Source organism: Dermacentor silvarum, chromosome 4 (assembly GCF_013339745.2).
Source record: "Dermacentor silvarum isolate Dsil-2018 chromosome 4, BIME_Dsil_1.4, whole genome shotgun sequence".
Lineage (NCBI taxonomy): Eukaryota > Metazoa > Arthropoda > Arachnida > Ixodida > Ixodidae > Dermacentor > Dermacentor silvarum.
Genome location: NC_051157.2, coordinates 8201337 through 8222544, shown reverse-complemented (window position 1 = coordinate 8222544; position 21208 = coordinate 8201337). Strand labels below are relative to the sequence as shown.

Below are 21208 nucleotides of genomic sequence, written 5' to 3'. Positions count from 1 at the left end.
ATATGTAGAAGGACCAGCGCCAATTCGGGAAGGGGTGACTCTGCATCTGGAAGCCGGGGCCAAGTGTCACCCGAGTGCAGCTTGCGGTGCTCTTTCAAAGAACGTCGGAGTGCGTCTTTCAGCAGGGCTGAGCGGAGCGCCGTTTCCGTGTTCACCGGATCTGGCTCGTCACGGGCGTTCTCTGGAGAACGGAAGCTGCCGTGAGACGTCTCTATGCACGCTCACCCGTATACATGCCCCGTATAGCAGCAGCAGTCCTGTTTGTTACAGCGGGTCGCTGTTTACGCGCATCACGGATACCAAACCTCTTGCACACGTATTTCTCTTTCCCTATTCCGAGGGTACCCACAACACATTCACTTCTTGGTTGCCAGTTTCTGGGACCGAGTCTTCACACTACGGGCCGCAGTGTCCGATCTTGGTGGCTTGAGGGCTACTTAGTAGAAGGGCAGTGAGCTTGTATATAGAGTGATTTCACCAGCGCTATTTAATCTCGTTAAGTTTACGCTGATCCGAAGACGGCGGCGTAGGAGCGACTGCAGAAGGGTGATGCTGCGCCGTGGACATAGCCTACTGATTATTATGCTGGATTTTCAACGGGTTAACTGTGGAATAAAATTGCGCAAAAAATTAAATTACGAGCCAAAACCACGATCTCATTATGAGGCACGCCGTAGCGGGGGGCTCCGGAATAATTTGGACCACCTGGTGTCCTTTAACGTGTCCCTAAATCTAAGTACACGGGTGTTTTCGCATTTCGCTACCATCGAAATGTGGCCGCCGTTGCCGGGACCTGATTCCGCGACCTCGTGCTTAGCAGCCCAACAAAATAGCCACTAAGCAACCACGGGAGGTATGAGAAATTGCTTCAGTGAAGTTTCGAAAAAACGTGTATGCACCACTCTTCTATAGCCCACGCCGAGAAAGGTCTACAGTTGGGATGGTTGACGATGTTTTATTAGAAACCGTTGTGCGAAACTATAGGCAAGACTTTCTATTATTCTGGTTTGGGAAAAGATACTGTGCAAAACAGACGAAGACGAGGGGTAGTCTGTTTTGCGCAGTATCTTTTTCTAAGCAGCATGAATCAACTATAAATAAACTAGCCCAACAAGTTTTATTGATCTATATATACATCTGTTTACGCGTAGTATTTGTAGTACTACGCGTAGCCATTTTTGAACCGCATCGGATGAACTCAAACTCTGACCGGTGGCAGTATAGCATACCCCGGAAATATATTTAGAAAGGCATTTTCGACTTGCTCCTAATTTCAAAGGTTGTTTCGAGCATTTGCCTTTATCTTCCAGGAGGGTACCTTATAGTGATAAGTAAACCTCTGGGTGCTTCCCTTTTGACGCCTTACCTGAGACTGGAAATATCCTGCTTGATCTCGAGCAAGTCGTCTTCGTTGACGCCATCCTGGCGCAGCTGCTTCTTGGCTCGATGAATGTAGCGATTTACCAGGCGTTTCATCACCTCCTGGATGAGAACCAAGAAGAGAGCACAGAGCGAGCAAAGTCGTCATTCTGTAAGCTAGTACTGCACATTCAGTTCCTGGGAAAAGAAGGTAAGTTTAGGGCTCTATGCGCCTGCAGAAACATACGACTATATTACATTACAGAACCCTTATTGTAAACTTCCTTAAGCAAAAAAAAAAAAGTAACTTCATTACTGATACACCAAATTACTATAGGCCCGCAAAGCATAAAAGAAAGAAATAGTCTCATGACGATTAAATAGTCCAGACACGATTATTGCGAGCCCACGGTCTTCAGAACAACATTGTTCACATCTCTGAGCCCGACAAAAATATTCAGATTTTGTTTTGACGTGTTTCCTTTTCGTTACATTTTTTAGTTTGTTTACTTATTTACTATTGTATAACGATGTTCAAATAACAATGTTCAAACTGCTTCTGTTCGCAGCCAAATTTGTGACCCCCCTCACATAATACTCCAGTTGGAGCGTGTGAGGTACCTAAATAAATAAATATTATAGCGGGAATTTTTAAATCCGCGAACATTTTTCGTTGCTTTTATAAAAGAAATTCAATCAGGTTACTTTTTGTCTTTTTGTATTTTCATTTAAGCTATTTTTTGTATAAAAAGTTCCTTGGCTTTACGCAGCCCTCTTCTAACTGAAAAATGAAGAAATAAACAGCTCAAGTAGGCGGGATGCGGCATGTCTCACGCAAGAACGGCAAAGCACTAAAACAAAATTTCATTAAATTTGCTTTGGTCGGCGTAGTGCCCCGGGTTTTCTCTACCTTTCACCATTAAAACAAATAAGGGAAGGAAATGAGAAAAAGACCAAGTCGCAGTCAGCTCGCCTCCTGTCTTTTATTTCTGTGGGTAATACACATTTCCACGTCCACCCATCCACCTATACGTTTGTCACACTTGAGCGGACGCACGGACTGCGCTAATGTTAAATCGAACACGCGTATACAAGAATCGTGCAACTCGACCAGCAAGAAGGTATGGAGTCTCGAAGTGCCGAAGAGGAGATGCGACCGCTGAAGAACCTCGAGGTTGTGGGCCCGGGTGAGGTGCCTTGCCGCGCCTAACACTCACACATGGTGGCAGCCATTTGCCGAAGGCCAGAATTTCCTGCGCCTCAAGGTGGCCGCCATGTTCTTTTTTATTATTATGATGATGATAGTGTGAGCGCTGCCTGCGGGGAAAAGCGCGTTAGCGGTTGTCATGTGTCCTACGATGATGAGCTCCGAAAGCTCTGCAGCCGTCGTCACTGGAGGCCGGTAAATGTGTCTTCTTTAAGGCGATAACATTTTAGATGAAATAGTTATACCACAGAGGTAATTTAGCTATAGCATCCTGAAGGCCTTGTCTGGCTCAACGGGCTGCAACATCGTCTGCTTCACGGCAGTTAAACACGAAGCAAGCATGAGCAGCATGGTCTATATAAGCTCTCTTCACATTGACAACCAACACACTCAGCAACGTAACCAATTATTGCAGCGTGCACGAGATCGCCAGTGCTGCCAGTTACAGGCTCCTTAATTTTTTTATTGTCACTTTAAACAGTGCAACACGCAATAACATGCGTATCCATGTATGACATCGTTAAAGTGGGCACCAGCTCTGTTAGGAACAACTGAACGTGCTTCTCGCGTACCTCAGAGCGAGCATCGCACAATTACAGCAATTCAAGCACCCCGACATTACGCGCAAAAGATGAATAAAAGTGAGGCATATAGACGCATGCGCAGCCCTCTTTCTGTGTGCACGCTAGTTACATGCATGCTGCCTTCTTTTTTCGCGATCCCGAGTACTCAAATACGGCTGACTCAGGTGCAGGAAAAATACAGGACACGAAAACCGCCAAGCTACATAAATGTGCTACATAAATGTGTTTTTCTGAGTGTGAAAGAAGCCAGAAGATTTGCCGCGCGACTGGCCGCTCGAGGCACTTTCCGTGTATTCGCGGTCTTCTTTCACGCTCGGAAAAACACTTTTATGGAGCCCGTATTGAGCAACAGAAAGCTGTATCGGGAGTTTTTCATGTTGCCCTACAACTTTCTCATTGACACTTTGATAATTAGAACAGTACTTCTCGAATTGGGCAATTAATTACAATTACCTAATTAAATCTCATTAACGAAAAAATTACTTGCGGCTACTCCACTGTACTGGAAACAATACGCACTAGGTTTGCTCCGCGTAACGCCGTTCCTCTTTTTTTTAAATCGTGCTGCGTGACTGGGACACCCTGTATAAAGGGAATACAGAGGGATTAGCAACGCAGGAAGCACGCTGTCTTCCACCGCGCGCAAGGCATGGGGGGGGGTCTTTTTATCCGGCGGCTACAGATAGGGTCCACGCAGCCGAGCGCGGCTGCGTGGACCCTATCTTGATTGCGATTTGCGATGGGGACAGAGTGCGCAGAGTGCTGCTAGCTTAGTGTGCGCTCTGTTCTCGCCGCTTAGTTCCCGTTGAAACGAGAGGCAGCACGAAGGTCAATTCGCTCGCTGCTGCTGCCGCGCTTCCTCATGCCGGTATTTTTGACAGCGAGTTTCCGCGGTCATCGAGTGAGATGTATTCATGATTGCTTGTGCGCGTGTCACACCATGCTTGTTAATTTAGTTAGTACGCGAATGTCTACAAATTCATACGGCCAATAAAACTACTATCCTTACTTCGTATAGCTATTAATAATTTGCTATCGCAATCGATGCTTCGCCTTCGGACGAAACTGTGACATTTTTTTCTAGTGACCATATACCAGTGGCCGCCTACCGAGCTCTGTACCGCTGAGCAGAGCGCGTCTTCACCGGGGCAGATACTCACAGGCTCGCAACAAATTGGTAACGTGGGACCTTTGCTCTCGCGACTTCTCGTGCTCGCGCTTGATGGACTGCTACCCGATTATTCCAGCGCAGCGGGCACGCGTACTCGCTGGTCTTGCGGTGAGCCTTTGCCTGCAAGCCGTGACCGTCTCACGATTGGGTTAACAATTTAACTCGTGTCTCTGGAGCCTTGTGCGGGAGACTGGACCAACCCTGCCTTACCCTGCCTTAGAGTTACTGTATATGCTACCAAAGGTAGCCCGTAGGGAGCATATACAGTATCTCTACCCTGCCTAGGCCCATAGCGCCCTCTGTGCGCTGCGGAATGCCCTTTGCCAACCATCGCTCGTAAGGTAAGCAAACCAATCTCCACAGGGTCTACGGACATACGCAATCGCTTGCGCGATGATACGATGCCATGGGCGAGCCGTCGGAGGATTGCGCCGGCTACGAAACTGCCGGTAAGAATGCGGGGAGGATAGTATCGGCACTGGTACAGCTAGGGAGGATTGGCACTGCGCACACTGCAGTCGAATCCCTCCTTCGGCGGCGCTCGAAGGCCACATCGAAATCATTTCAACGACAACCCGACGATACGCAAGTACCATCCGGGCTTTTTAAACAATTGAACCAGAACTCGGCTCTCACATTTCAAATTTGTTTTGTTTGTACGCTAGAGTGATGTGAACCCTTATATCTTTAAGGCAACCATTAGAAAGTGAGTCATTCCGGCTCGATACACTGTACGGACGTAAGGTGACGTACATAAGCGAACAAGGGTATCCGCACGCTGCCAGCCCCTAACGCACCGCTCCCGTCCACGCTAAATAACGCATGATGGCTCGCCAGCGTATTTGAGGCTACGTGTAGTGATTGCAAACCCTCTGCATACGAGTGAACGCCCACTGACGCGTTCCCAATCTAACATCAACAGCTGACCCTCCGATATTACCTCTCGAGCTATTCCCAATTGCCATTTCCTTGCACCATGGGGTGTCAAGTAAAATAGCGCCTTCCTCCACCCTCCACGAAAATGAAGAATCATGTTCTGCCCAACTAACTGAAAAATCCAGGTGCCGCTCCTGGCAAGTAATGCAGAGGTGGTCTTCGCCCTATACGGCGAGGGTTAAGCTGGCCTGACGACGACGTAGAACGAAGAAAACACGAGCTCTTTTAACAGCTGCTGTCGCAGTCAAGGAATTCTGATGAAGCTGAGATTCGCTCACCTGGTATTGAACAGTGCTTGATTGGCCGTTGAATTGCAGGATCACCGTGTTTCGCCTAGCACCTGGCTTCTGCCGGAAAGCAAAAATCAGCATGAGTTGAGACCTCTGCTGGCTGTGATGCTTCGGTCTTCACAACATACAAGACTCAGATATTGAGTGTTTTCAATGCCACGCACGCGATAGAAGATCCAGAAATTCGCTTTTCTACACTCCCTGATTACGTTAAATAAAAGAAGGCTTACGCACAAACACTTTATTTCAGCGCGTTTATTTGGTGCAATATTAAGGAGTAAAATATGCAGTTGGTAGGGAACAACTAACTTGTAAGAAAGTAAGAACAGTTATAACGTTTATTTCAACTTCGCGGACAAAGGTAGGCAACATAACCTATTAGGTAAATATCTACGCATAGAAAATAACCTGCGAGTTTCCATGTCATATTCCAGCTGCAGTCAAATGCAGATTCCTAGCCACATGTTACATTTACGGGTGTACCATACTGTACATTCACACACCTACTAGACGGCGTGCAGCGTGTATCTCCGAATGAAGGAGAACATGTGTGAATACCTTAACAACAACAACAACCACTGGCACCATCGCCACCACCACCAACAACAACAACCACAACAACAATCAACATGCATTTGGTGAAGGCATGCTGCAGGTGATCTACACAACGCCGAAAAAAAAAAAAAACACGCTTCTTGTCGGCCCTGCCATCATTCGAAGTGTGTTGCCACAATGACGCACCTTATCAGTCTTACGTACCCGGTTGGTTTTGTCGAGAGTGTTTCCGATGTATACAGGATCGTGCGTCTCGGGCTGGAAGGAGAAATGCCAAGGCGTTCAAGCGAGCACTACGCGCTACATTCTGCATGCAACACAAGCGGACCCTAAGGACAAAGGACAGGACAGCGCATGTCCTTCTTCCATGTGTTTACGGTCCTTGTTGCGCATCAAGCAAAGTGAATGTCAACCAACTCGCCCGAATGTACGCTTCGCTGGCGCAGCTGCTGGTGCAGCCGCTGTTTAAAGTTGCCCGTCTCCCAGATGTAGGCGCAATCGTAGTCTGCGGGGGGGATCTTGTAAACAACGCCAGGAAAGGTTTCTTTCGGCAGCTTACCCTTCCCATTCAAGAGTGCGTGCCTCAATTTGCGTACAGGGGGGTGAGCCACCTCAAAGTCTTATTTACGCAGCACACGTGATAAAGTCTCGCTTATCCAGAGCACGATTAGACTGCGATTGCGTCTACACTGGGGAGACGGACAACTTTAAACAGCGGCTGAGCCAGCATCAGAACGATGTGGATCAGAAAAGAGTGACGTCAAATGATTTGGCAGAGCACGCAGCAACGACTGTGCACAGTATTTACTGAGCGAACTCTAGTCTAAGCGGCCTGGAAAGAAACTGAAAGTCACGCCTGTACCTGGAGTCCTTCGCGATACAGTCAACGGGACACAGGCTCAATTGAAACGAAGAAACCCTCCCCTCGTCTTCTGCGCGGTTCTTGTGTCACATACTAAAACCTACTTAAACAGGCACTTCACGATTTTTTGCCCCATTGTGAACAAGGCTTCCGTATGGAATCCGAAACGTCTTGCTTTTAAAGTTTTATTTAGCCGGTGTACGTCTTTCTTTGTCACCTCATCAGGTTCGCTATAGCAGTCGAGCGTTCGTATTTTATTAACTTCATAGCTCCACGTTAATTTTAGGGCGCGACAAAAAAGGCGTAGCGTATGCGAATTACACCGCGACAAAAGAACGGCACTCAAAGTGCGCCGTCACGTGAAGGTTAAGAAGTCACCTTGACGGCCGAGTGCTGAAACCGTGGCCTCGCGGCGAAGGCACTCTTGCAGAGGAAGCGGCCGAGCCTCAGCAAGCCGCGTAGGAAGTACCACACGGACTTTGGGCTGATGATGAGGTTGAAGGGAGGGGGCAGCGTCGACCCTTCGTCGAAGTAGCCCATCCACAGCTTGGAGCGGGCGAACTTCCACTCGCGGTCCTTGTGGTCCTGCGAACGGAAACAAGTACGGCACCCGCATCGTCCCGAGTGTGAATGACGCACAACGAGACGAACGACGCGAACTGGTAGCGCACGTGTGCAACTCTTGCTTGACGTTTCTCGCGTCTAACAATATGGTCCGGCGAACTTTAGTTCGTATGTCCCGTTAAACGTAACTTTTATCTAAATTGTTACTGAAAATGCTTATATCCTGTGAGAAAAGACGGATGACAGTGACAAGAACTTTTATTGGTCCTGAGAAACTGGCCAGGGGGAGCCGAAGGCTCCCTCAGGTCAAGTCGGTGGCTCCGCCCACGATGGCACCGGGAGGCGAAATCCCGATGTCGTGGGCCCTCTGGACTACCTGGAGTTGCCTGGATCCAACCGCACGGCTGCAACCCCAACGAACGGGCTCACCGGCTGGCGCGCGATTTCACGACCCGCGCAGCCGTCAACGGCCCTCCTCGTAACGAGGCTAGCATCCAGAAAGACCCATTGAGCACCTTTCACGAGATCGTCGCACACTACCGCTTGGAAAGGAGGTGGTTCTCTCCTCCTCACCCAAAACTAAATAAACCACAAGCTAGCACGCTCAGAATGTTACAAACCGGCACGTACCCCACCCCGCGGTCCCTTAGCAGGATAGACCCGCACTTCCCGCAGTCGTGCCCCAAATGCGGAGCCGACTCATGCTCTTTCGATCACATGCTCTGACTGTGCCCAGCCATAGATACAGCCATAGACACAGTGTGCCCAGTCTATACTTGCCACAAAGGAACAGTGGGAGGAGTTCCGAAGAAAAGACGGATATCAGAAAATAACTCGCTAACAGCCTGGCAAGGAGTGTTAACAAGTTGAGAAGGATATAAATTTCCTAATGCTAATTACTGCTAGTAAGGCAAACGTGAAATGAAGCGGTAGAGAAAAGTGAGGAAAGTGTATCGAAAACTTCCGCAACGTTGAATGAATGCCACTAAATGATCATAATGCCAAGGAAGAGAGAACATGAAAGAAGAACGTGCTGTGTAAATTTCATTTACGAGAAATGAGAAAGGAATATTTGCCTCCGAAAGCCACTGCCATGCACGATCACTTCCTGTAGTTGCGTCATCAAACCAAACAAAATGTTGCCGACTCACTAAAACGTACTGTACGGGTAACACGACCGTACGGTGTGCCGCAGAGCGAACTTACACTCTTAGCAAATAGGTCGTTGTAATTACTACTTGGTTGTTACACTCTTTACTACCTTGGTAGAACTGCAGTTGGTAAAGGTAGAGTTAGTAACATTACTGACTAAACAAGGTAGTCACTGTTACTAATGAGTCTCACCTACCAATTCGAAACGCTGTTATACCATCATCGAATACCAAGTTGCTAACCTATAACGCGTATGTTGAATCAGCTCTGGCGCATTCCAGAGAATATGCTTCCAGAATATATTCCGGAAGATAATCCGTTGCATAGAACGGACTGTATTCTGGACATCGATAACTATCGCGACAAGCAGCCGCGAGCCGTAAACGGGATGTGAACGCGTCCAGAACATCAAATGTGACGTAGGAACTATATTGGTTAGTTAGTTATGTAAGGTTTTGTGGCGCAAAAGCAACTAAGGCTATGATGCGCCATGCACAGGTTGAAAATATGTAACTTGATAAAAGTGCTTCAAGCAACAAAGATCATTTACATTAAAATTTGTTTAAGAACCCTGTTTCATCTAAAAAATTAAAAACATCGTCTAGAGATACAAGTGCATTTTCAGCTAGGATCAGGGATGGATGAAGTGGTGTTAGTGTTTTGTAAAGTTCATAAAAATATTTCTGTCTTTTTTCCTCCAACGCCGGACATGTTATTAAAATGTGATTCACAGTTAGGGATTCTTGGCAGTGGTCACAAACCGTTTGTTGTTCATTTTTCAATAAAAAGTTATGTGTGAGATGTGTGTGTCCGATGCGAATGCGACATAGAATGACTTCCATGAAACGTTCCTGGTGATAAGATGTCTTCCACTCCTGTAGTATGGGTTTTAATATTTGTAGTTTGTTATTTACTTGGCAGCCCCACTCGTGTTGCCACTTTGAGGTGATCGCAGCACGGACCACCCGGACACAGTCCTTGAATGGAAGATTTATTTGTCTAATTTTGTTACAGGCTGTGAGTGCTGCACATTTGTCCGCCTTTTCATTTCCCGGGATTCCCACGTGACTTGGAACCCAACAGAGACGAATTATTTTACCACGCTTTTCACATTTGCCGAGCATTCTCAGGATGTAGCCGAGAAAAGGTTCGCACTCTGATTTTCTATGGAGAGAATTAAGTGAACTTAGGGAATCTGTGTAGACAACTGCTTTTTTATAATCTTCTGTTACTATTTTTTCCAAGGCCATAAGCAGGGCATATACTTCGGCTGTAAAAACCGAAGCAGACTGTGGCAACCTAAGACAATTTTCCCAGTGTTCCGATACAACTGCGCTTCCAACATGTTCATTTGTCTTGGAACCGTCAGTGTAAAACTCGGTGTAGTCATTGTATTTATTTTGTAGTTCTAAGAAATCTTGCATTATGTGTTCAAGCGGTGTTTCTTTTTTCTTGTGGCATGTTAGGGTAAAATCGCAAAAATGTGCGAAACCATGCCATGGGGGGAGTCTGTTCGGTCTTTCGGCGACCTTGAGAGCCTCGCTCGGAACATTGTAGCTTTGGCACATATCTTCGAATCGAAGGATAAGTGGTCTCACGCTATGTGGTTTGTTGGCATAGTGTGTTCTGTGTGTGGTGTAAGTAACAAGAGTGTGGCATATATGATTAGGTAAAGCTGTGATTCTGAGCACGTATGAAATTGTAAGCAAAGCTCTTCGGTGCTCCAAACAGGGTTCGTTACTGTCGGCATATAGGCTTTCTACTGGTGAGGTTCTGTACGCACCAGTTGCTAAGCGTAGTCCGTGGTTGTGCGTGGGGTCAAGACGTTTGATGTACGACTGCCTTGCTGACCCGTAAACTATGCAACCGTAGTCAAGAATGCTGCGCACGACAGAGCGGTAAATACGTAACAGGCATGTTCGGTCGGCGCCCCAATGCTTACGTGATAGGACCTTCAGGATGTTAAGTGCTTTGTTTGCCTTAGTTTTTACGCTGTTAATGTGGGCGATAAAGTTTAGTTTACTATCAAAAATGATTCCTAAGAACTTTTGCTCTTGCTTAACCGGTAACGGGCTTTGATTTAATTTGAGAGCTGGGTCAGGGTGTAACCCCCTTTTTTGTGAAAATACCACTGCCACAGTTTTTTGTGTAGAAAACCGAAATCCATTTTTATCGGCCCATTGCGTCAACTTGTTAATTGTTATCTGGATTTGCCTTTCGCATGTAGACATACCCGCGGCACGGTATGCAATTTGAAGGTCGTCGACGTATAAAGAGTACATAATGTTGGGCGGTATAACTGAATTTATGGAGTTCATCTTCACCACGAAGAGAGTAGTGCTTAATACGCAACCCTGTGGGACGCCATTTTCTTGGACAAAGACTCGGGACAGTGTTGCTCCCAGACGGACTTGAAATGTTCGGTTTGACAGAAAATCGGCCAGACAGTTGAGCATTCTGCCGCGTATTCCTAGTGTTGCTAGATCTTGTAAAATGCCATACCTCCATGTGGTGTCGTATGCTTTTTCTAGGTCGAAAAACACCGCTAGGCAGTGCTGTTTATAAAGGAATGCCTCACGTATGGTGTGTTCAAGACGAACGAGATGGTCAGTTGTTGAGCAGCCTTTCTTGTAACCACACTGATGAGTGTCTAGTAAGTTATCTGTTTCGAGAACGTATGTTAGTCTTATATTTATTATGCTTTCGTAGGATTTAGCGAGGCAACTTGTTAGTGCTATAGGTCTGTAGCTGTTAGGTGTATTTGGTGACTTTCCCGCCTTCAGAAAGGGAACAATAATAGCCTTTTTCCACTCTGCAGGCATTTTACCCGTTTCCCAGATCATGTTAAAAAACCGCAACAAGGCCTCTACCGCTTTCTGGGACAAATGGGCCAGCATAGCGTAATGTATTTTGTCAGGACCCGGTGCTGTTTTCTTACCCGAAGAGATTATTCTGTTTATTTCGTGGAGTGTTAACGGGGCATTGAACGGTCTATCTGAACTTCCCGTTGTCGGAAGCTTTTGTTTTTCGGCGGACTGTTTGTGTTTTAGGAATGTTGCTGAATAGTTTGCTGAGCTAGATATGGTGTAGAAGTGCTCGCCTAATATGTCTGCTTGTTCCTGGAGACTTGTTTGTGTGCCTGGAGTTGACAGTATGGGGATCGTGTAGGGAGCATAGTTGCCCCTAAACTTGCGAACCTGGTCCCACATTCTCTTGGATGTTATTGAACTGTTAATCGAGGAGATATAGTTTTTCCATGAATTTCGTTCTGCTTGTCTACGGATATACCTCGCCTTTGCTTTCGCTTTTTTGAATAATAAGAGATTATCTTGGGTTGGGTACCTTCGGAAGATACCCCACGCTTTGTTTTGAAGTTTTTTAGCTTCTGTACATTCATTCGTCCACCAGGGTTTTAGTTTTTTACTCACAAATCCAGAAGATTGGGGAATAGCCTCTTCCGCCGCAGCAACTATGCAAGCAGTAATCCTCTCATTCGCTTCATCTATGCTTAGGCCATCTAAGATAACTTTTTCTAAACTGGCTTTTTCAGTGAAGAGAGGCCAGTTTGCTAGGTGCAGTTTCCAACGGCGTGGCCTAGAAAGTGTTATAGGCAGTACGGATGTTAGTTTTATGACTGCAGGCATATGATCACTACCGTAGGGATTATCTATTACAGTCCAATGAAGATCGGTGAACAGAGATGGGGAACACATTGCCAAATCCAGGCAACTCATAGCTCCTGTGCTAGGGGAACAGTACGTGGCCGCACCAGTATTTAAAAGGCATAGTTCATTACTTAGGATAAAATCTTCGATTGTTAGTCCCCTATGGTCAGTTTTTTTGCTCCCCCATAGTGTATTATGCCCATTAAAATCTCCCGCTATAAGAAATGGTTCCGGTAGCTGGTCTAAAATCAGGTCTAAATCTCTTACAGTGAACTGTGTGTGTGGAGGAATATAGAGGGAACAGATGGTAATGGTTTTATGTGCTAAAATGGTGACAGCAGCGGCTTCTATGTGGCTATTAATGGTTACTGCTCTAGCTGGAATTCCGTGTTTCACAACCACAGCCACACCGCCCGAAAGCCGGTTAGCTTGGGTACGGTCGCGCCGTACAACAGTGAAGCCTTTTAAGATATTAATGTTTTTGTCACATAAGTTTGTTTCCTGTAGGCACAAAGCCACAGGGGAGAGGTTATTTAGTATATCTCTTATGTCACCTAAGTTGTGTAAAAGTCCTCTGCAGTTCCAGTGGATAATAAAAGCCATTTTAAAACATAAAGGTAAAAAATGCCATTATGATTCTATAAGGTATAAGATGTTAGGTGACATTGTTTGGAGAGGGTTATTAGAAAGGAGGGATAACCTTTAGGTTATCACTTTCTGAATTAACGTGGTTATTGGGACTTTGTCCCTCTTGGCGCGCTCGAGAGAGCGCTTGTCCTTCGGTGTCGACGACACCGGGGTTTTTGCGTCGACCTCCATTGCTCTCTCAGAGGCGCTGGAGGATCGAGAGTTGGGCGCCGGGACACGTGTCTCGGGCCGTGGAGTTCGATTGAGTTTAGGGCCTTGCGAGACTGGTGTCTGCGGGCCCTTCGAAGACGATGGAGCAGCTCTGGCTGCTGCCACCACGGGGGCGGGAGGGGTCACTGCGGGACCACTGTGCGTGGGCTCGGAGGACTCCCGAGGCCTCTGTGACGCTGCCCCCACCTGCGTCACATCGGCATAACTTCTTCTGGAGAGGTAAGACAATCGCTTTCGTGCTTCAAAGAACGAGATTTTTTCTTTAACAGTTAGTGCAATTACTTCCTTTTCTTTTTTCCAGCAAGGGCAAGACCGCGAGTAAGCTGGATGGTCCCCTTTGCAGTTAACACAGTGTGGAGAAGAAGTGCAATTGTCAGATTGGTGGTCATTGGAGCTGCATTTAGCACAGGTTGTTTGTCCTCGACATGCGTGTGAAGCATGTCCAAACCGTTGACATTTGAAACATCGTCTGGGGTTGGGGATATATGGTCTGACATTTACTTTTACGTATCCTGCATTCAGAGAGGTAGGCATTTCGCTTGTCCCAAAGGTAAGTATAACATGTTTTGTCGGAATTTCTTGATCATTTCTGCGGATGACGATTCTTTGTACTTTAGTCACGTTTTGTTCTTGGAAACCCTCCAGCAGTTCCTCATCACTCAAGCCAAGGAAGTCCTCCTCGGATATCACGCCCCTGCTTGTATTTAGTGTTCTGTGGGCTGAAATAGTGACTGCCGCGTCGCCAATGCTGGTAAGTTCTGAGAGCTTTTGCACTTGATCTTTGTCATTTAGTTCTAGGAGGAGGTCCCCGCTAGACATTTTTGAGGCTTTGTATGTTGATCCAATTTTGTCTTGCAGGCACTTGGCCACCAGAAATGGTGAAAGCTTTCTTATGGGTATGTTGTTTTCACTATGCATTACATGGTATTTGGGGAATGCTGGGGTTTTGATCCGAAAGGAGAACTGAAACGTTGCTTCGGTGCGGCCTCTTTTCAGAGGCCGATCATAGACAACAGAGGTTTGCGCTGCCATAAGAAGGTGTCTATATTCGGCAACAGCGCCGACCACCCACCACGGAGCCCAACGAGGGGACGCGGCAGAGCTTGTACACAAGTCTGCACGACGCCAGTCGTACGCCGCTACTATAACCAAATATGGTGTACCCAAGGTAGGATAGCCACACACGGTTAACCCTTGCCGCCAGGGAGAATGGAAGTAAATGGAAGAGAGTAGAAGACAGGAAAGGCGAAAAAGTATGAGAGAGAGACGAAGATTGGGGAGAGAGAGACAGGAAAGGGCGACTACCGATTTCCCCCGGGTGGGTCAGTCCGGGGGTGCCGTCTACGCGAAGCGGAGGCCAAAGAGGTGTGTTGCCTCCACCGAGGGGGCCGTAAAGGTCCAAACACCCGGCATCGGCTCAACCTCCAGGATCCTCTTTTCCCCGGACACGGCTAAGCCGCGCACGGCTACACGCGGGAGGGGCCAACCCTCAAGTGCTCGGGTACGTGGTGTCGCAACACACCAAACGCCTGCTTACGCAGACGCCCCTGCGGGGGAACTATATTGGGTGAGTCTAGCCACAAGCATCATTAAAGTGTTTTATTGCGATAGCAATTATATGGACACTTCAACCGGATTTCTGCCGTCGGCGTCGCCGTCGCCGTTGGCGTCGCCGTCGCCGTGAGGTTCCGTATAGATAAAATATTCGCCGCGCGCCGTATGCCCCAGAGGCAGCGTGCGGGGACGCGCGCTATCACGGAGAGCGAACGCACTCAATCTCCCACGCGCAAGCAAGGAAGCGGAAAGCCAGCGCCGGCACTTCTCTGCCAACAACCGCGCTCGTCGCTCGTCCGCACAGTCTCTTATCTCTCCCACGCGCAAGCAAGGAAGCGGGAAGCCAGCGCCGGAAGGAGCGGGGGGGGGGGGGGGGGGGGGCACTTCTACGCTGCCAACAACCGCGGTCGTCGTTCGTTCGACCGCACCGTCTCTTATCTCCACACGGCTCTGACCTTTACGCGCATTCGCCGCTCAGTTTCCGTTGAAGCGATAGACCGCACGTACCTTCGCCCGCTCCTGCGGCGTATATATCCGCTCGCTGCCAGCGTTTTGACGGTCGTTGTCTGCAGTCATTCAGTGTGATCTATTCATGTTTGTTTGTGCGCGCTCACACCACGCTTCTTCAATCAGTTAGTAATAGTCGGGCCACATTTTCCAACGCACGCTACACATGCAATGCTGCCCGGGTCGGCAGTGCAGCGCTACAGGTGTGTCCCTTCGCACGCGCTGCCCACGGGAAGCGCTTCTCATCAACACCACCGTTTCACACGCGCCTTCTCGTGGTCATCGAGTCTCTCTTCATGTCGGTCTACTTACGCCGCAGCACACCTGCTTACTTAATCAGCTCATGTTTACTACAATTCATATTGCTACCAAAGCCGCTCACCTTACTTCGTATGACATTGCTGTGTTGCTATCGCATTCATCGCTTCGCCCTTAGGACGAAACTGTGACATTTTTTTGTGGCCAGATTATAGGTCTAAATATTTGAGAGGTTTTAACAATGGGCACCTAGGAATATCGTCATATTTTGTGCAGACAACAATTTGCGAAAAAAAAAAAAAAGGTTCAAGGCCGATTTATATTGGCCGTATAAGTTGGAACGCAAAACGGTTCAAAACCCATTGTCAGAGACATCACGAAGTTCACGACATATATATATATATATATATATGGTTCTATGTACATGCCTCCTGTATACAAACACAAAAAAAACTACCTAAATTAAATTCTAAATTTTTATTCAGAACATTCTCAAACGAAGTAACACATCAGTTGATCGCAATTTTGGCGTCCTAAAACAGAATAATGTAAGTTTTTCTTTTGTTTTTCACAATGTGGTCATACGTTGTTAGGGGCTGCGACAGAGCCAGCGCTCCTGCCCCGCTATAAATTACGAACATGTGCAGCCTTAAATTTATGTCATGTGGAATCCAGTTGCTCCCTTGAGCGCATCAGTTCTGGCTCGTGTTATTTCTTTGCTTGTTCGCGGCACGACGTGCAGTTAACCTCGAATTTCGCCCGAGCTAGCGCACTGCGGCCTTCGTGGGTAAAGAGAGGTGTGACTGCAGACTGTTCGTTATCGTGCATCTGACGGTGCTGCATCCGACGTCCCACCGTAGTGCTACGCGAAGAAACGCTGTCTGTTCGTGCTGCCGAATACATGTTATGAGCACACTATACATGCAGCAAAACTATAGTAGATTGAAGTGTTCATTACCTGCTAACACGACGCGACGCTGTCTATTCTGAAAAGTGTCGAAACAAATACGTGCGTTTCATAGATCGAAGATTCTGTGGAGAGGTAGGCAGGCAGGCAGGCAGGCAATGAACTTTATTTTAGGTCCTGAGGAGCGACTCCCAGAACCCCTTACGGGGGAGGAACCACCGCGGGCCGCTCCCACGTTGGGACGGGCGGGCCGTGCCTGACCGCCGCGTCGCGGGCCCCCTGGACAGCCCGTAGCTGAGTGGTGAGGTCGGAGCTCTTGAGCGCCTCCACCCACTCTTCTTCCGTGGTGAGATTATCGTGGTCCTGTAACGAGGGACACCGCCAGAGCATGTGTTCTAAAGTGCAGAAGGGATCACCGCAATCCGGACAATCGGGCTCGAACGAGTCCGCGTACGTACTGACCCTAGATAGACTGGGATAGCACCCGGTCTGCAGCATGCGAAGGGTGGAAGACTGAAACCTGGAGAGCTTGGCGTGGGGCGGGGGATAGACCCTCCTGCCGAGCTGATAGTGCTTTGAAATCTCGTTAAACGCGTGGAGCGAGTCCTTGTGGAACCCCGCGTCCGCGCCCTGGAGCGGCGTTTCCCCGGCGCGGTGGGTGGACGACGGTGGAGACCTGAGGCCCCATGTGGGCCGGGAACCAAGTGATGACGTGGGGGGAGACGCTCCTGCCGCAAAGCAGGGAGGCCGCTTCCCTCGAGACCGAACCCGTGGCGAAGGCCCTGACCGCCGCCCGGGAATACGTGTAGATCTGCGGCCTGCTCCCGTCCCGGAGGGCGAGGGCCACCGCGACCTGCTCCGCCAGTTCCGGAGACGAGCCCCGCACCGACGCGGCGTTAAGGAGGTTGCCCCTGTGATCTACCACGGCCGCCACGAATCGGTCGGATGAACCGTATTGGGCGGCGTCGACGAACGCTACCGATCGCGGATCGCCAGCGACGGATCTGAGAAGTGCGGTCGCCCGGGCCCTGCGTTTGCCTACATTGTGTTGCGGGTGCACGTTGCGCGGGAATGGCGAGACCGTGATGGCCTCCCGCGTCTCCGCGTCGAGCGCGCACCGCCTCTCCCTGAGGGCAGTGGGATTGCAGCCCAGAGCCTCCAAGATCCTCCTCCCCGCAGGCGAGGAAGAGAGCCTGACGACCTGGGCAGTCTGCAGTGCCTAGACAACCTCGTCGAGAGTGTTGTGGACTCCCAGCTGCATGAGCTTCTCCGTGCTGGCGGCCATGGGGATGCCGAGCACCTTTTTGATACTCTTGCGCATCAGCGCTTCGAGCTTTGCCCTCTTGTATCCGTGCCAGCGATGCGCGGCGGCCACGTACGTGATGTGGCTCATTAGGAAGGCGTGGTACATCCTCAGGAGGTTGTCCTCCCCCAGCCATCCGCGACTGTTGGAGACCCTAGTGATGAGCCTGACCATGTTGTCCGTTTTGGTGGCGATACGAGCGATCGTCTGTCCGTTACAGCCATTTGCATCGATGAGCATACCGAGTACGCGGATGACCTTCACCTTGGGAATTACCTGCCCGATGGCCGTGCGAATGGAGATGTAGACCTTTTCCAGAGGCACCTGACCCTTGGGGATGCGCCCCCTCCTGGTCGGTCGATACAAAAGGAGTTCGGACTTGGACGGGGAAAGCCGGAGCCCCGTGCCCGCCAAGAAATCCTCCGTGCAGCTCAGGGCCGCCTGTATAGGATTCCTCGACTCTGCCTTCACTGCCGCCATCGCACCACACTGTGATGTCGTCGGCGTAAAGAGCGTGATTAACGCCGTCCGCTGAAGAGGTGTCAGATATAAAAAAATTCTGGGGTTTTACCTGCCAAATCCACGCTCTGATTACGAAGCACGCCGTATATACTATTGGGCAGTCCGGATTAATTTTGACCTCCTAGGGATCCTAGGAACCACATGGACGTTTTTTTTTTTTTTGCATTTCGCCCTCATCGAAATGCGTCCGCCACGGCCGGGATTCGATCCCGCGATCTCGTGCTTAGCAGCGCGATGTCGTAGCCATTAAGCAACCACGGCGGCTAGGTTTCGGATAGAGTGTAGCATTGTGGCAGTGTGTTGGCTGTGTCAGTTTTAATACATACATATTTGGTTCGGCATGCACAATTTGGCGTATAATTCTCAGCGAATAAAAGTGAACAAACTTTGGAAACCACTCCCGCACTGTTATTCACCTAAGCAGGCTCGTGCTAAAACATTAGGAAGACAAAAGAAAATGGCGCCGTCGTTCCCGCTTCTGGGAGTGCGGTCACATTTTAAAGCGAATCTTTCTTGCCTACTTTCCCGGGTTTGACGTGGATGCCTGGTTACTTGGTCACTTGGTGCTGTTGGTCGGTCACCATCTTGGCGCATATATTTTGGGATATTTATACAAAGGCTATATGAAGGTACCCACGAAACGGCTTGTATAATCCTTGTATCCTGACCAAGTATGTCCAGCTCTGTTATTCGTTACAAAAAAAAAAAAAAAAAACCGTCCGCTGACAGGCACCTCTAAAGCGCACTAGTTTGTTATTTGAATGGCGAATTGTATTTACGGGATTGTTCGATTTACATCATGTTCTTGGATTTAGACACTCTGAAGGTGTAAATGGGCGTGTCCTGGTCAATCCTCCGCAATGGTCATGTCCCACTAAGACACAAGAATCCCCAAATGCCGCGTGATGCGTGTCGTACTTCTCGGCGCAGGCAAGGCTGACTAACTTAGTATAGACTACTTTATTTCTTTTATTATCGGTTCACTTCTCATCTTCAATTATTCATTTATTTTCCTATTTTTAATTACTTATTGATTTCTAAACTAATTTATTTTAAGTTTCGAGCATAATACCACCCGGTTCGTGGCCTATCCCCCACAATGGGTTTGTGCCATTGATTGAGGCATCATCATCAGCATGATGATGATGCGACATCAGTTGGTTGGTGGTTGCTCCCCCCCCCCCCTCCCATTTATCCCTACGGTGTGCCTTATAATCATATCGTGGTTTTGGGACATAAAACACCATAATTTATTTCTTTATTCGCTTTTCTTTGCTTTTTGCCCGCTTTTTCGCTCCACAGAAACTGCAGTACATATTCGTTCGCACAACCCTGCAAGGCGTTGGTTGCATATGTGTAGAACGCCGTTCACCCTCGGCAGGTATACTTCCACGTGAAGCAGGCACACTCATATAAAGGAAAGAATAAAGAGAACGCCGACCAAAGTGGGTAGACGTTTCGGCTTCCACACGGGCCTTGTCCGCGAAGATTAATTAGTGATCAAGGTTTCCGTGTGGGAGCAAAAATGTCTAACCCCTTTATCCACACCACAAATTTGGCCGGCGTTCTGTTTATTCTTTTTAATACAAATATACTTCTCGACCAGACCAGACGTCACTTAATCATTGATTTCAAAACAAGCAGAATTACGATAGCGGGGAAACGTTCCTACATTTCAACCAAAATGCACCACAAATCAGAAAATACGCAATTATTATATACGATTATATACGATAAAGAATGTCTCTAATGCGGCACACATATATTTACGCAAAGACCATGTTATTAGCATAACGTACACGCACAGAACATTCACGATTGGAATAACACGCCATCATTTTTCACCAAGCGTGTTCGTCTTGTGCCTCTAATTTTTCATCCCATGCAACCCAGGCTGATGCAATAATCCGCGGTCGCTTGGATCACGTATGTCTAGTGGTGGGAGTTTCCGCGTCCTACCGATTTGTAGGGCAGGCACGAAATCGCTATGCTGCAAAACGCGATGCCGAAAATGACCAGCTTTATAGCATTTAATTAAATGCTTCAGTAAAGCTTCGGTTCAAATAGCTTCAAATGTGTGCATTGGATCTGCGTAATTTTTCTTACATAATCTGCACAAATATATGTCGGTATAGTTGGAGTCACCGTATATCTTTTTTTAGGTCTTCATTAAAGTATTTCTTAAAGCACACCCACGCGAGGAGCCCCTTTCGGCACACGTCCGCGAGCATTTCCCACGTTTGTCAGATGCGTCTACTATACGACCGGGACAACGAGCCGCGGAGATTGCTCGCGTCCGGCGCCTCGACGGTGTTCCTTCCGGCAAAGAGTGATTGGGCGCGCGTTAATGGCGGCCACCGGCACCATCAGAAACTCGTCAGCCAGCCGCTGTGCACGCCGCGGTTCATTCCCTGCCACTTTGTCATTCCTGCGTCCGACGGGACGCGTTCGATGCACAGAAAGCACACGAAGCAGATAGCGCGCCCGTCCGCATAGATTCGTGGTGGAGCATGACGGCCCTTGCGACAAAGGCGCTTTTCCAGAGACGCAGTCGGACCAAAATGCCGCCGCATATATGTAGGCCGGGCTCAAGCTAGACAGCGAGGCCTCGTGGCGGTGGGATCCTCACAGCTGCAGGCGCCTGTAGAAAAGAAGGCGGCGTACACGAGGACGAGGAAGGCGGCGCGCGCAATTGTGTGCCCGTGCGTACGTGCGCGGGTTGTCCCTGCTGTTCCGCACCGGGTATGTTTCTAGCCTCTTGCGTGGGCCGATCCCTGATACAGCGCAGTCTAAATATGTGGGTCGATATGTGCGTATGTGCTCCTGGAGCCACTGGTTGCTGTGATGTTCCGTATATACAGGGTGTCCCAACTATCATGCACCAAGACTTCATCATCATCATCATCATCATCATCATCATCATCATCATCATCATCATCATCATCATCATCATC

The 21208-nt window shown here is 48.6% G+C and overlaps 1 protein-coding gene across 1 annotated transcript in view; it reads right to left on the bottom strand.

Annotated features, from left to right (window-relative positions):
- Positions 1-21208, bottom strand: part of LOC119449396 (transient-receptor-potential-like protein) — a 244160-nt gene that overhangs the window by 10407 nt on the left and 212545 nt on the right. The window contains exons 8-11 of the mRNA XM_037712564.2: positions 7343-7549; positions 6307-6360; positions 5536-5604; positions 1367-1482 (exon numbers count right to left, since the gene is read on the bottom strand). Coding sequence (XP_037568492.1) covers positions 1367-1482; positions 5536-5604; positions 6307-6360; positions 7343-7549 — 446 coding nt within the window. The remainder of the gene's footprint in view (positions 1-1366; positions 1483-5535; positions 5605-6306; positions 6361-7342; positions 7550-21208) is intronic.